Source organism: Oryzias latipes, chromosome 2, assembly GCF_002234675.1.
Source record: "Oryzias latipes chromosome 2, ASM223467v1".
Taxonomy (NCBI): domain Eukaryota; kingdom Metazoa; phylum Chordata; class Actinopteri; order Beloniformes; family Adrianichthyidae; genus Oryzias; species Oryzias latipes.
Window position 1 is genome coordinate 7,078,591 of NC_019860.2, and position 16,530 is coordinate 7,095,120.

The 16,530-nt window shown below is 41.4% G+C and overlaps 3 protein-coding genes across 4 annotated transcripts in view; 1 reads left to right on the forward strand and 2 right to left on the reverse strand.

Annotated features, from left to right (window-relative positions):
- The window catches only part of LOC105355327 (NACHT, LRR and PYD domains-containing protein 12-like), a 1,049,862-nt gene that overhangs the window by 1,000,339 nt on the left and 32,993 nt on the right, over positions 1-16,530 (forward strand). The window lies entirely within an intron of this gene.
- The window catches only part of LOC105355240 (protein NLRC3), a 591,340-nt gene that overhangs the window by 403,718 nt on the left and 171,092 nt on the right, over positions 1-16,530 (reverse strand). The gene's annotated exons all lie outside the window — the stretch shown is intronic.
- LOC111948642 (gastrula zinc finger protein XlCGF57.1-like) lies at positions 8,992-15,751 on the reverse strand. Its single transcript, XM_023962532.1, has 2 exons — positions 15,638-15,751; positions 8,992-11,536 (listed from the first exon to the last, which is right to left on the reverse strand). The coding sequence occupies exons 1-2, from the start codon at positions 15,645-15,647 to the stop codon at positions 9,939-9,941; spliced, it is 1,608 nt and encodes a 535-aa protein (XP_023818300.1). The 5' UTR covers positions 15,648-15,751; the 3' UTR covers positions 8,992-9,938.

Consider the following 16,530-nt stretch of genomic DNA (forward strand, 5'->3'; position numbering starts at 1 on the left):
TTTTTTTTTTAGTTTTTTAATGTCTGACTTTTTCCTGAAAACATCTTTTTTTCTGATATTTTAGTTTTCTAAGACACCTGTTGAGGTTTTTTATCATCTATAAACAACACATACCAAAATCCATACAATAAAGGATTGATACATTTCGGTATATGTATAAATATTCTATACAATGAGTTTTAATGTTTAAATTTATTTAAAAAATGCTAAAATTCAATTTGTTTTTTTAGATGAACCTGTAAAAAGATCTGTGTTGTTTTTTGATGATCATAGTTTAATCCTCATCTCTTGACCAGCTTTATTGTGGTTGTAGTTTATGCTAATACAATGTGTGTGTTGTCTTTGCCTGTGTAACCACGAATAATATTTTGTTTAATTCTAACACTTTTCATGTGATCATTGAATATTTCGTTATAGTTTTTAAAAAGTAGCGACTGCTTAGATTTTTTGAGCAAATAATTTTATAAGGAAAAGATTTTCCCCAAAATGTATTCAGGAAGAGGCGGATAAAGAACCAGACTGGTGTTTCTGTCTTCCATTCTTTTGATTCCTCTTTTCTAGTAGAGATTACAACTGTTTATCTGTTAATTTAGGTTCTCAGTGTTCTGTTCCAATCTTATCTGTGAAGAATAAAGTGGACGTGAACATCAGTCAGAAGTGTGATCTTTCCCACAGTGTGGGTTTCTGCTGGTTCCAAAGCTGGACTAGTCAAGTTCAGTTCTGACTGCTGAATCCAGGACTGAGGTGAGATGACAGAGTTCCATCAGAAGCTCTGAAAGAAGACTGAAGCAAACAAATTGCTTCTCAGTTGTTTTCTCATCAGTCTGAAGCAGCAGTGAGGTTCAGCTCAACAGAAATCTGCAAACTTAATTCTGGCTTTGAGTTTCTTTGAAATCCAGATTTTGTCTTGGAAAATGAATTCAGCATTTGCATCTTTTGGAAAATATTTTTTTCATTTTTTTGTCTTTTTAACAGATTCGTTTCTTCACAGTAAACCTGATGAAATGTAACCAGAATGTAGTCATTCCATATAGATTCATAAATGTAATAAAAGTTTTTTCCTCCTAAATAGAATATGTTAAGTGTTGTAGATTTACCACCATCCATCCATCCATCTTCTTCCGCTTATCCGGGACCGGGTCGCGGAGGCAGCAGTCTAAGCAGAGATGCCCAGACTTCCTTCGCCCCAGCCACTTCCTCCAGCTCCTCTGGGGGGACCCCAAGGCGTTCCCAGGCCAGCCGAGAGACGTAGTCTCCCCAACGTGTCCTGGGTCTTCCCCGTGACCTCCGCCAAGTGGGATATGCCCGGAACACCTCTCCAGGGAGGCGTCCAGGAGGCATCCGGACTAGATGCCCGAGCCACGTCAACTGGCTCCTTTCGATGTGGAGGAGAAGCGGTTCTACTCCAAGCTCCCCGAGGTTGACTGAGCTTCTCACCCTATCTCTAATGGAGCGCCCAGCCACCCTGCGGAGGAAACTCATTTTAGCCGCTTGTATTCGGGACCTCGTTCTTTCGGTCATGACCCATAGCTCATGACCATAGGTGAGTAAACGAAGATTGACTGGTAAATTGAGAGCTTTGCTTTTCGGCTCAGCTCTCTTTTCACCACAACGGACAGATACAGCGACCGCATAACTGTCCACCTGTCAATCTCACGCTCCGGTCTTCCCTCACTCGTAATGTAAATGTTTTTGATGAATGCAGATAAAGTAAAAAAGGAAAGACTTTTATTTTGAAGTTTAATTCTGTATCATCTGCATTTCTCTTCCTCTGGACATCGTCTTAGTTTTGGAGGAGATGATCTAGAGATGAGGGAAGATGGTTAGAACAGAGCAGGAACGTCAGATGATACATCAGAGGAACATCCCATAATATCAGGATTGAACTTTGGTGATGGACATGCTTGGATGTGAAGTGTTGGACAAAGTTCCTGCAGATGAAGCTTCTGGAGCTGACACAGTTTGGACCAGAAGACAACAACAGTAGAAAGTGGAATTCTCATGTTCTGCTTGTTCCTCTGTTCTCCTCAGTGTTTCACAGCCGACCAATCAGAGAGGAGCAGGAAGGATGTCTGATAGTGTCTGAGGAGGAAGTCTTCCTGATTGAAGTTTCTGTGGATGAAACAAAGAAAGAGAAAGACGTGGAAGAAAACACTGGAAACTGATTTGAATGTGTCCCAAAAACCTTCACGTATTGCAGCAACAGTTTCCATGTTTGGGAGGATCTTCTGAAGAACAGCTCAGTTCCAGATCACATCATGATGTTTGATGTTTTCTTCATTCCAGGAAATCATCTGTGTCTCCTTTGATCTGTGCTGAGTCAGCAATATGAGTTCTTATGAACTTTAGATCCACCATATAGAATCAAGGATGTATAGATATCTATGATCTTGAACTTCTATGGTTCTTATGGACTTCATAAAGATGACTCCTCCCACTTTGGTTTCTGTCAAATGTAGAAAAACTAAAAACTCTAAAATAAATCCAATTTAGATCAATTCTGTATTTCCAATCTTTGGAACTGAAGGAATCTCTGCATCCCAGATTTCTTCTTGGGTTTTGGTTTTTGCAGGTTTTCAATCTCCTCTTTGATCTGATTGAATGTGTCCATCAAGGTCTTTGAAAGCATCATTTTCTCCTCCTCCTCCTCCTTCTTGAGGGTCTCTGTGAGTGAGGAGATCTCCCCCAAAAGGGAGGACTGTTCTTGCTGCCGTTCTCCTTCCAGGTTCTTGTGGTTCTCCATCAGAGCTGGTCTCCATGGGACTGTTGCCTCCCTCTGTGGTGTCAGTCAGGAGGTGGGAGGTGGGAGGGAGGGAGGGAGGGAGGAGTCGTTCTCCTTCTGGACACAGGACAGAAGCAGCCCAATGAATTCTGAGGTGTTCAGAGACAGACTGTCTGTGCAGATCCAGGTGAATGCAGCCAAACTGATTGGGCGGCGTTTCATAATACAGATGGACAACAACCCAAAACATAGAGGCAAAGCAACTCAGGAGTTTATTAAAGCAAAAAAGTGGAATATTCTTGAATGGCCAAGTCAGTCACCTGATCTTAACCCAATTGAGCAGCATTTCACTTGTTGAAGACTAAACTTCAGACAGAAAGGCCCACAAACAAACAGCAACTGAAAGCCGCTGCAGTAAAGGCCTGGCAGAGCATTCAGAAGGAGAAAACCCAGCATCTGGTGATGTCCAAGACTTCAGGCTGTCATTGGCAACAAAGGTTTTTTTAACCAAATTTATTATTATTATTATTGAAAGATACAGGCCGCTGCTAACCATTACCTGTGGGGGAGGTCGTGACATTTGGGTCGTGCCAAATAAACAAACAATATGACAAAACCAGCCCTAACTCCGCACCTAAACCTATAAATCAAAAGGAACAACAAAAAACTACCTAACTAGTCTAAATAAAAACATAAAAAACATTACATGAAATGGAACCAACCCCTTACCTGGTGTGTCTAACAAGGTTCAGCCTGTGTCTGAAAATGTATGGGGGCCCCCAGACTTGCCTGATCACAACCTCCCACCACATACCTGAGGAAAACAGCTTAGTCATAAGCATGCAGCCAAAAGAGAGTCAGGATCGTAGTGAGTGTCAGCCAGAGACAGTTCACCAGACTCTGCCAGGCTCAGCTCCCAGGTGTGCTTTGAAAGGCTCCGGCTTCCTGGTAGAGGAGCACCACATGACCAGCAGGCGGCCAGTCACAGCAGAGGAAGCTGCAGTCCCAGGTGAACATCATCAGGAAATCAACTGAAGTGACAAGCAACAAGATGAGAGCAAAGCAGAGGGCTATGCCCGTTAAAACAACCCCACCGCTACTAGTCCAGACCACACGAAAAAAAAACTCGCCTACACAGAGCGCGATAAGGCATCAGCAATAACGTTTTCAGAACCCCTCTTGTGGTGCATCTCGAGGTTGTAGTCCTCCTAATCCTCTTCTTCCATTTCTGCGGTCTCTGCGTTCGTTACTGGTTCTCCATGCTCGCTGTTGTCTTTTTCGCTTTTCTCAGCGTCATGATGTCTTCCCCCCATTCTTTTTCGGACTCGATGATCCCCCTTCCTCTAATGTGGGGGTGTCCGTCTTCCCCGCGTCTGCCCCTCCTTTTTCGGCTGTTCAGCTTTTCTCGGTGGTCTATTTTCCTCCTTTATCCCTGGTCTTTGCATCTCTAAACGCAGCTTCGGTGTGTAAACTAAGCCGATGACAAACACTGTAATTTTCTCTGGTCCCCTGCCGAACTTAGTCAGTGATGAAATATAGAGCCACTTTTCATCACTTAACCACTGGTTAAGCTGGATGGAGCCAAGAAAACTGTGTTGGTTTTGTTGACAATTGGAGCGCGTTTTCGGGGAAGCCCAGTCTCATGCGGAGAGATGGCGTCCATCCTTCTCTGGACGGTGCAGCTTGTAGTATTAGGTGACACAAATAGGTAGGAACATTTATATGTGTGTATATGTTCCTGGAGGGAGGAAATAATAAAGGGGAACCTGTGTGAAAGTACAAGTGTGTCTCGTATGTTGGAGATAGCTAGAGATATAAAACTCAGCCACTTGAACATGGTGTCAGAAGTGAGCCCATAAGGGGTTTGAACTTGATAACTCAGAGAAACTTCAGTGTGGATTTTGCCACTTGTAGTCGCCATTTAAGTCTGGGACGACTGTCATGAGTCGATTTCAGGTGCCCCTACCTCAGAAGTTTACCTACAGATGACTGGCCTAAGTGGATAAAGCGTTTTGAAAGGTTCCGGATTACATCTGGTTTAGGGAGACTCAAGCTGAGGAGAACCAAGTGAAGGTACTGATTTATTCCATGGGGGAGGAAGTCGAGCATAATCTGGTTTCGCTGATCCTGAGTCGGGAGGAGGCAGTCGACTTCCACACAGTCAAGACAAAGCTGGACGCTCATTTTTGTGGCTCGCAGAAATATAATCTTTGAAAGAACAAAGTTCAACCAACGACAGAAGGAGATGGAAGAGACGGTCAGCAGCTTCCATACTGCGCTGCAATGCCTGGCAGAGCACTGTGGCTACTGCGCTCTTCACAGCGAGATGGTGAGAGACAGAGTTGTTGTGAGTTTGAAAGACAAACGGTCATCAGAACAACTACAGATGGATCCAGAGCTGGCTTTAGAAAAAGCAGTTAACAGATCGCGACAGAGTGAGCAGGTTAGCCCTTGTGCTATCTTAGATGACCCCACCCTGACATTGACGTGTTCTCCCTACCATGACAAAGGTGGATAAAGGTGGAAAGATTTCATGTAATCCATGGACACCAGTGAAGGTCACAAATCATTGAAGAAAAAAGGTTCAGAGCACTGTGTAGTGGGTCTAGATGACCCAACTCCCAATGGTAAAGTGCCTAAGATAGCACAAGGGTTAAAGGGAGCAAGAGATGCTTAACAGTAAGTTCAGAGCAGATGTGCAGGTGGATGGCTTGCATGCACGTCAACACGGCGACGAGTGTGAGAAGGCAAGCGCATACCACCAGAGGGTAAAGAAATATGCAGTGGACACAGTAATTCAGTGCACTAGATGTGGAGATTCAAGAGGACAAAGCATGCAGCAATGCCCAGTACGTGAGGCAGTGTGCAATCAGTGCAGGAAAAAGGGACATTATGCAAGAGTCTGCAGAACCAAACAGAAGAAAGACGTGAAAATCACTATGGTGACAGAGGACTCAGATGATGGAGGCGCTTTCTTAGGCTCAATGTCTGATGAAGATATCTACTTTCTTTATTTCTACTTTCTACTGTTGTTGTATTCTGGTCCAAACTGTGTCAGTTCCAGAAGCTTCATCTGCAGGAACTTTGTCCAACACTTCACATCCAAACATTTCCATGACCAAGTTTCCATCCTGATATTATGGGATGTTTTTCTGATGAATCATCTGATGTTCCTGCTCTGTTCTAACCTTCTTCCATCATCTCAAGATCATCTCCTCCAAAACTAAGACGATGTCCAGAGGAAGAGGAGAAATGTAGATCATATAGAATTAAACTTCAAAAGTCCTTCCTTTTTTAGTTTATCTGCATCCATCAAAAAAATGTACATTAAAATATAAAAGCATTGGTAGCATTGGTGCTTTCTTTTACAGTACAGTACTTGCAGTGTACTTAAGTGGTATTTACATGGTACTTATTGTGTAACTACTGGGTACTTTCAGGATATTTACTTGGTACTTTTTATGGAATTTACTGGGTACATACAGTGTATTTACATGGTACTTTTTATGGGACTTACTGGGTACTTTTTTGTGTCTACTCTGTACTTACTGTGTATTTATATGGTACTATTTGGTTCATACCTATGTGGTACATACTGGGTATTTATAATATACTTATTGGGTATTTACATATTGTGCAAAGGTGTCTTTTGTGGTACTTACCACGTGTAAGAACAAGGTAAGTACAAATAAAGTACCTTGAACTTTAGGTCTGCACTCATATGTTTAATGGTATTTACCATGAATTTACCACAGAAACAACCCCTTAAGTACAATGAAACTGGACTGTAAAAGAAAGTCAGCCCTATTTCCACTCTATTACTTGGTACATTCAGTACTAAATACTAGATATGTTCACGTATTACCTTCCCGTACAGTGTACATACACACTTGGTCTTCTGACCTTACCAAATGAGACAATGCTAACTTGTTGGTAAAGGTGAAGTAACTGCATTGTAAAAACATATTCTGGCCTGATTACTTCTTGTAACATGAGGCAAATTTAAGAGAAACAAGACAGCAGTGAAAAAAACAATCTTTAATATGATACCCTTCTGCAGCATACAAAGTGTCATCACAATACAACTTGTTTTAAAATCTCAACAAAACAGTAAAAAGGAGCATTCCAAAGAACACAATTTATTTTCATATTATTTATCCTTTCTTCCAGAGTTTTGTGTTGTTCCAGTGATGATTCACACTCCTTTGCATAACTCATGAGTTTTTCACCCACCGTAAAAACAGGAAATGGCCCCAGATCTTAACCTTTTCCAGACAAAGTCATTTTTGCAATAGTTGCAGTCAAATCTATTGTATTTTTGTCTATATTACACTGGCGACATGTCAGGGTTGGGCTTTTTGTCCGTCGAAATTCCTTCAGCAGAATTTTCTTCAGACTCTTTCAGACAATCTTCTTGCTCCTCTCTGATTGGTCGGCTGTGAAACACTGAGGAGAACAGAGGAACAAGCAGAACACGAGAATTCCACTTTCTACTCTTGTCTTCTGGTCCAAACTGTGTCAGCTCCAGAAGCTTCATGTGCAGGAACTTTGTCCAACAGTTCACATCCAAGCATGTCCATCACCAAGGTTCCATCCTGATATTATGGGATGTTCCTCTGATGAATCATCTGACGTTCCTGCTCTGTTCTAACCATCTTCCGTCATCTCAAGGTCATCTCCTCCAAAACTGAGACCAAGTCCAGAGGAAGTGGAGACATACAGATGATACAGAATTAGACTTCAAAATAAAAGTCCTTCATCATCCATGAAAAATATTTACATTAAAATATAAAGGCATCAAATGAGTAACAATGGATTTAACTTAAAAGTGGTAAATCTAAAACACTAAACGTTTTTTCTTTTTTTTTTTTTTAGGAAAAATAACATTTTGTCAACTTTATGAATCTATTTAGGACTGAGGACTAAAAATAACAGAAACAGTTCTAATGTCTACTAGAAAACATGAATCACAAGAACACCAGACACAAACACCAATCTCAGTCTTTCTGAATACATTTTGGAGAAAATCTTTTCCTAAAGAATTATTTGTTCACATGACCCAAAAAATCTAAATGGCAGTTGTTACTTTTTAAAAACTATAATGAAATATTCAATGATCACATAAAAGTGTTAGAATTAAACAAAATATCATTCGTGGTTACACAGGCAAAGACAACACACACATTGTATCAGCAAAAACTACAACCACAATGAAGCTGTTCAAGAGATGAGGATTAAACTATGATCATCACAAAAACACATTTCTATTTACAGGTTCATCTATAACAAACAAATTGAAGTTTAGCATTTTTATGAATTAATTCAAACAGTAAAACTCATTTTATAGAAGAATTATACATACACGGAAATGTATCAATCCTTTATTTTATGGATATTGATAATTTTAGCTTATAGATGATGAAAACCTTAAAAAGAAAAGAAAATATCAGAATAAAAAAAGATGTTTTCAGGATACATCAGACGTTAGAAAACTAAAACTAAAAAAACGCTGTTTGTGCAAACAATGCACAAACAGAAGTGTTGGGAAATATTGAAAAAAAGCATGCCTGCTCATGCCTCTCATCAGGTGTAAAAAAAGTTCATGTTTGTCAAAAAAACAGATGATAAAAGCAAGTGATCTAATTTAGAGCTAAAGTAGGTTAACTGGCAGCTGACCGTAGGGGAAGTTAAAGGATCTGAAAACCCAACTTGCCATTTCTGAATTTTTCTGCTGGCATATGACTGGAGCTGCTCTGTTACAGTTTTATCTAAACACACATAAATGTGGTGTATTTTTTTTCTATTGCATTGTGTAAAAACCATAAACTCAGGATGTCACAGTTGTGACATGAAGGTTGGTGACGAATATATCTCTATATGTGATCAATGTTTTATATTTACATTACAATAACCCTTGTGCTATCTTAGATGACCCCACCCTTACATTGAAGTGTTCTTCCTACCATGACAAAGGTGGATAAAGGTGGAAAGATTTCATGTAATCCATGGACACCAGTGAAGATCACAAATCATTGAAGAAAAAGGTTCAGAGCACTGTGTAGTGGGTCTAGATGACCCCACTCCCAATGGTAAAGTGCCTAGGATAGCACAAGGGATAATAAAGTAATAGCTCAAAAAATTAAAAACATGTAAACTTCATCAGTGTTTGATTGCTTCCATTGTGCAGGCATCTTCTTTTCCTTAACATTCTATCTCTAGTTGAAGTAAATACTGCGCACTTTGTTAAATCAGTGTTTCGTGACTCGATATTCAAATCCAAATTCACCTTTATTTATATAGCACTTTTCATGCAACATAACATCTCAAAATGCTTCTCAGATAAAAAATATAAAATAAAATCAAGATAAAAAATATAGCAGTTAGAAAAACAATATAAAATAAGATATTAACGCCGTGAACCTGTGATGTATTTTGACATTGATCTAATAAGATATATATACATATATAACATATTCAGAACAAAGTCATATTCAAAGTTAACATGTCATAGTTAAAACTTAGTGTTCTATTCATATTTTTGTTTCTGAAATGTGCACAACTTTCTTCATCAGTATACATTTCCTTTTGGCAGTTATCTACCCTGTATTCGTTTTATTATGTTTATGATTCAAATTTACAAGTACATTTTTAAATAAATCCTTCAAATTTAAATTGTTAACTTTTAAGTTTAGAACTGGTTTCATTTTTTTTATTTATGATATATTTCTCAATTTTTCAACCTGTTCTTTTACTTGTTTTAAGCCGATTCTGATTTGACCCCATAATTGTTTTTGTCTTCCTTTATTTTGTATCTTCCGCCATTTTTGGCCACTTAACTCCTTTCAAAAAAAATTTCAGCTATTTCAACCTTTCAACTATAAAAAATGTTACAGCTTTTTCCAGCTATGACTTTTGGTACTTTTGCTACTTTCTATAACTTTTCAAGATATTCCAGGATTTCTGCATCGATTGAAATAAATGAGGAATCCTTGATGCAGAAGCTCGCTGGTTGGAGACCTGGCACTGGGATGTTTCACAGAAACATCTTTGTTATTTGTACTGTTTTCACTTTGTGGTAAAATTCTTTATTTTTTTGTGTCAATTAATACCCTTTAAGTTTCATTTTAATTCAGCAATATTAATTTCAACCCTGCTTTTTTTTCTGGAAATGCAGCTCCTTCTAGTTTTACTTTGTTTCTTAGGTAGACAGTTTTCACTAAATTTGTTTATTAGAAAAAGATTTCTCTCCTGAATGAGTTCTCATATGTTTTTGAAGACTAGCTTTATGAAAGAATCGTTTATCACATTCTTTACAAAGAAAAGGCCTTTCTCCTGTATGAGTTCTCATATGTACTTTGAGATAAATGTTACGACAAAAACTTTTATGACATTCTTTACAAGGAAAAGGCTTCTCTCCTGTATGAGTTCTCATATGTATATTGAGAACAGATGTTGTACTAAAACTTTTATCACATTCCTTACAAGTAAAAAGTTTCTCTCCTGGATGAGTTCTCATGTGTTTTTTGAGATAAATGTTACAACTAAAACTTTTGTCACATTCTTTACAATTAAAAAGCTTCTCTCCTGTGTGAGTTCTCTTATGTCTATTAAGAATAGATGATTGACTAAAACTTTTATCACATTCTTTACAAGTAAAAGGCTTCTCTCCTGTGTGAGTTCTCATGTGTGATTTAAGGTGAGATTTTTCACTAAAATTTTTATTACATTCTTTACAAGTAAATGGCTTTTCTCCTGTGTGTCTTCTCATGTGTCTTTTGAGATGAATTTTACAACTAAAACTTTTATCACATTCTTTACAAGTAAAAGGCTTTTCTCCTGTGTGAGTTCTCATGTGTGTTTTGAGACTAAATATACGACTAAAACTTGCATCACAATCTTTACAAGAAAAAGCCGTTTTGCCTGTGTGAGTTTTTGTGTGTGATTTGAGATGAATGTTACAACTAAAACTTTTATCACATTCTTTACAAGAAAAAGGTGTTTCTCCTGTGTGAGTTCTCATGTGTGCTTTGAGATGAGATATTTGACGAAAACTTGTTTCACAATCTTTACAAGGAAAAGGCTTCTCTCCTGTGTGAGTTCTCATGTGTTTTTTGAGACTATAAATACGAGTAAAACGTTTGTCACATTCTTTACACAAGAAAGGCTTTTCTCCTGTATGAGTTCTCATGTGACATTTGACTTTAGACCAGTAATTAAAGCTTTTACCACATTCTTGACAGACATAAGGTCTTTCAGACTCAGTTCTCATTGACACATTTTTTGCAATTCCCTTTCTTTTACCAAACTTGTTAAAGGTAGATCTTTTTCCTCTTGTAGATTGTTGGCATTTCTTAACCAAAGATACCTCTCTCGTTTTTTTTCCAACAGAGTCACTTTCTGACATCTGAGCTCTGTCCATATTTTGGACATGACTTCTGTCTCTTCTCTTCCTCTGTTCCCTGTTCTGTGGGTCTGTCTCTTCATCTGTAGTTGATGTTGATTCTTCATGTTGGTTTCCTTCTTCATCCTGACTATCAGTGACATTAAAGCTCTGCTGATTGTTTAGATCTGCTTCACTGTTCTCATCTTCCCCATAAGTAGGGATCTGCATCAAGGTATCAGTCTCCTGCTTCAGATCAAGCTGCTCTTCAGCCTGACTGATGAAGAGCTCCTCTGGCTCCTCTTTCATCTGTGATGGTTCTGGTTGCTGCAGTTCCTCTTTAGTTTGTGGAGGTTCTGGTTCCTCGTGTTCGTCTTTGAATTTCCTGTACTGGTTGCAGGGATCCTCTTCAGTCACCCGATGCTCAGGGACGACTGCAAAAACACATACACAAGAAGGAACCCTTTTATACTTGAAAATACTATTTGTATTGTTCAGCACCAAGGAAAATCTAATTTTTATTTTAAAAAATCCATCCCTCCATTTTCTGAACCCACTGAATCCCTTTCGGGGTCATGGGGATCAGTTTGAGATTGTTTGAGATCCTTTTGAATGTAACTGTGTACAGACATTGATTAAATAAAAGGGCTGCTCTTTTCTAAATTGATTTTGTTTTCTAAACAAGGTGATGAAATCAGCAGCAGTGATGGAGACTCTGATAAGACACCTTATGTACTTGTGGAAATGTCCACAATGCGATGGCTAGACTTAAATGTGGACAATACATTTATCTGTGCCTACACAAAAACATCAACTGCTTTACTTTTTTTTTTAATTGGATTTAAAGAAACTGTGCCATTATTACTTAAACAAAAATAGGCAGGTGCGTAAATTTGACCACCCCAACATATATATATATATATATATACACACACACACATATATATATATACATTAATTAATATACATACATATACATTAATTGGAGCACTCGGGGCAGTAACCCCCAAGCTGGAGGAGTGGCTACAACAGATACCTGGAAAGACCTCAGACCTCTCAGTCCAGAAAAGCACAGTGGTAGGAAAAGCTAAGATACTGCGCAGGACCCTCAAGCTCCCAGGCCTCTGGTAGAGGACCCGAGCTTGGAGGAGAAACCACCGTTGGAGGGTAAGAGGGGATTTTTAATATATATATATATATATATATTAGGGTTGGGCGATGTCCCTTAAATTGGCCGTTGACGATGTTTGCTGTCAACCATCGGGATGGACGATGACATCGTCGGGGGGGGGGGGATTTCTTGCGTTCTTATATAACAGCTATTCGTTATTTTGCTTTTTTCATTTTATTTCCCAACTAATGACTAATCCGCGATGATCCAGTATAAACTGAGGGAAGTGACTTTAACAAAAAAAGTAAACAAAATAGAAAAGAAGTAGTCCGCTCCCGCACTTAACTAGCGAAGTGGACCGGCGGAGCGCGGACTTCTAGCTTTGTGTTTGATGGGAAGGGGGGGGGGGGGTGTACATGAGCGGTATGTGTAGGAGATTTAAGACTGCGATCCGTCCCGCAGCTCTAGGGGTACAAGCAACCGAACTCAGAACCGGATCTAAAAGTGTGTGTCTGAGCACAGCTCGGATCGTCAGCACACACACAGCGGTTTGAGCTTCAAATCAGAAATTTCGCTCAGTCCTTAGAAAACATTCAAACAATCACGTGGATTTGTGTTTCCAGTCGTGCCCCGACTAAAATAAAGGCTGATGTTATTCCCACATGTTGCTGCGCCACCCAAAGCTAATGTTGTTAGCCCATGTTAGCATACTGGCTTCGTTCAGAAAAAGCACTGACCACACGGATTAAAATTCAAATGATGAGCAAACAGGTGTTTCATAATAACCGTAACATTATTAAAAGCATGTTTAGAAGATCATCTCGTATTTTACCGAGCTGACATGTCAATGTATATAGGCGCTCGGCGCTGTTTAACATCGTTTTGTATTGAATTGTTAATTCAATAAAGTTTGAAAAAAAAAAAGCCGCTCAGCGGAATTTATATCCTTCCGTTTTAAAACCCTACTGCGCATGTGCGAATGATTTATTCCGACAGAAAGTGTGACCTTAGTGAACGTTTTTATATTCTGAAAACATTTTTCTGGGCCCATGTAAATGGTAAATGGCGTATACTTATATAGCGCCTTTCTTCCTACAAGGACAAAGCGCTTTACAGTCACAGACCCATTCACCCATGCACACACACATTCACACACACAGTCACACACTGGTGGTCGCTCCGCTGCCAAACACAGGCGCCCGCCTACCACCAGAGGCAAGGTGGGGTTCAGTGTCTTGCCCAAGGACACTTCGACTCATGGGCGTGCAAGGCGGAAATCGAACCTGCAACCTTACGATCATGGGACGACCGCCCTACCGCTGCACCACGGCCGCCCAACACGGTTGGATTCTAATCCGACCATTGATCCCATCAAGATATTTTGTACATGTAACCGTAAAATTTTTTCATCCGGAAAGCGATTTGTCTGTAGAGATCAGGTTTTTATTTCCCGGATGGTACGATCGGTTTGCTCAAAAACCCAGATTTCCGCAAATTCCCGGAAGACTTTAATCACTGTTATAATTATATAAATTTTGTACAATGGGACAGCGTCATTCATTTTAAACCCAAGTAAATGGAGAGACTTTTTTGTGTTCACATTTCATTTTGACATTTGTCACAACAGAAAGAAAGTTTGGGTTTAATCTGACCTTAAATGTCTATTATTTACTTACCCCCTTCCTCATATAACCTCATAATAGGGTGAGGGGGTGGGGGGCTTAGCCTGCAATGAGCCTTGGGGGGGGGGTTTACTAGGCAGTGGCCTCCCTCCTATGGTTGCCGTATGGAGTGGGCCCCCCCTCTTTCGGTTTTATTTGCACCTTAGACATGTAGGGCCCTTGGTAGGGGGGGTGCTTGGACATCACTGCCAGCAAGCAGCGGATGTCCTCCTAGCACCCTACCCGCCAATTTTAACCGCACCTTAGACATTTAGGGCCCCTTGGTGGGGAGGGTGAGGGGACGTCACTGTGAGTAATCAGGAGATGTCCCCTTAGTGCCCTACCCGCCAATTTTAACTGCACCCCCCTTAGTACACACACCCCTCCCCCCTCAATATATACATCCCAACATAAACACACACACATGCACACACACACCCTCTCAAACACACATACACGCACACACATTTTGCAAGGAAGGTGGGACCTGGGTCCATCTGTCCCCTGCCTCTTCCCTGGTGGGGGGTACGGGCCCCTTTGCAACGGCGGCCGTGTCCCCGGGGTGCCGGCTTCCTGGGCCCGGCAGTGCTCTCTCCGCGCGGTGGGGGGGGGTTCACATTACATCTGAGCCGGGGGTGTCTGGTCCCTGGGGGGTGGGTTCTGGTCCTCGCTCCTGAGTGCTGGGCCCCGCCAAATTTCCAACTGTGGCCGAGCCTGGTCGGGCCATATTTACAACACCCGTTGTGGGCCCTCTTTTTTCCCCGGGGTTCCCCCCTCCTGGGCGGGGCCGGCGGGCCCCTGCCTCGCTCCTCCCTGGACCAACCGTGGGCCGGGCGGATGGCTGCCTGGAGTGCGGAGCGGGTCTCCCTTGGGGGGTCCTGGCTCGTACCTGGGGTTGGGGCGGGGGGATGCCCGGAACTCCTGGGTGGTGGTGGGGTGCTCGTTTGGGGCTGTGGGCGTCCTTCTCCGGTGGGGCCCTGCGTTGGGTTCTCCCGGCGCGGCGGGGGGGGTTGCTCTCCTGGTTGGGCTAGGGTGGCGCTCCCTTTCCTTCCGTGCCTCCCTGGCCTCTGGCTCTGGGGGCCTTGCGGCGGCCCTGCTGGCCCTGGCCTGGGTGGCAGATGTGATCGCCCGGGCGGCGGGTGTTCCCTGCCGGTTCCCGTGTGGCGTTGGGGGGATTCCGGCTGCCGCTGCTGCTGCGGTGGGGGTCTTGGGGTGGGGATGGCAGGGCACTCTCCCTCCTTTTCACGTTCCACCATCCATTTTAGAAGAACATAAACACTCACCTGAGCACTGGTGTTAACACCCAAGATTTTCAAACATGGTTGAAATTAATAAAGTTTGGCCTCAATTACAAAAGGGGTTTATTCAGACATACCTCTGGTTTGTATAAAGATTAATAACCCCTATTGTTAAAGTAAAATATGTCCAACACAAGAGGCCCTCAGCTCTCATCTGTCTGCCCAGCTGTTGGACAGGACAAGTTGGAAAAAAAAAAAAAAATGTCTATTATTTATTCTTTATTCATGTCATTTTTTATTGTTTTTAACTGGAGGGACTAACTAAGATAATATGATTTGAAGAATGCTGTCGGCTGCACTGACCAACAATGTCTTCTGTCTTTTCAACTGGAAGGGACAGAAGAGACTCCTCCAGGACAAGCTGTTAAAGGACTGTATGTTTGGAGAGCTTGAAGCTCAACATAGAACCATTGTTGAAGTGAACATACCCGATAGTGTGGAGCTGAGACTCAGAGGCACACTGACCTGCTGACATGTGAGAGCTGTACACACGTTCTGGTTCCTGCAGTTCCTCTTTAATCAATGGAGGTTCTGGCTCCTGCAGTTCCTCTTTAATCTGTGGAGGTTCTGGTTCCTGCAGTTCCTCTTTAATCTGTGGAGGTTCTGGTTCTTGCAGTCCATCTTTAATCTGTGGAGGTTCTGGTTCCTGCAGTTCCTCTTTAATCTGTGGAGGTTCTGGTTCCTGCAGTTCCTCTTTAATCTGTGGAGGTTCTGGTTCTTGCAGTTCCTCTTTAATCTGTGGAGGTTCTGGTTCCTGCAGTTCCTCTTTAATCAGTGGAGGTTCTGGTTCCTGCAGTTCCTCTTTAATCAATGGAGGTTCTGGCTCCTGCAGTTCCTCTTTAATCTGTGGAGGTTCTGGTTCTTGCAGTCCATCTTTAATCTGTGAAGGTTCTGGTTCTTGCAGTTCCTCTTTAATCAGTGGAGGTTCTGGTTCCTGCAGTTCCTCTTTAAACTGTAGACGTTCTGGTTCCTGCAGTTCCTCTTTAATCAATGGAGGTTCTGGCTCCTGCAGTTCCTCTTTAATCTGTGGACGTTCTGGTTCCTGCAGTTCCTGTATAATCTGTGGAGGTTCCTGTTCCTCTTGTTCCATTCTAAAGTTCCTCTGCTGGTTGCAGAGATCTTCCTCTTCAGTCATCCAATGCTCGGGGAGGACTGCAGGGACACAAACACAACAAGGAGCCTTTTTATACATTTCCACTTCCACTTTTGGGTTTTGTCAAGCACTAATAAACTCTGTTATCATTGGGGAAAATGCCGGACTGGAAGAGACTAATTTAAATAAATATATACACCATCAAATTATTAATTAAATGTGTCATTCATTATTTAAAATTATATGATTGAAATAAATATAGTGC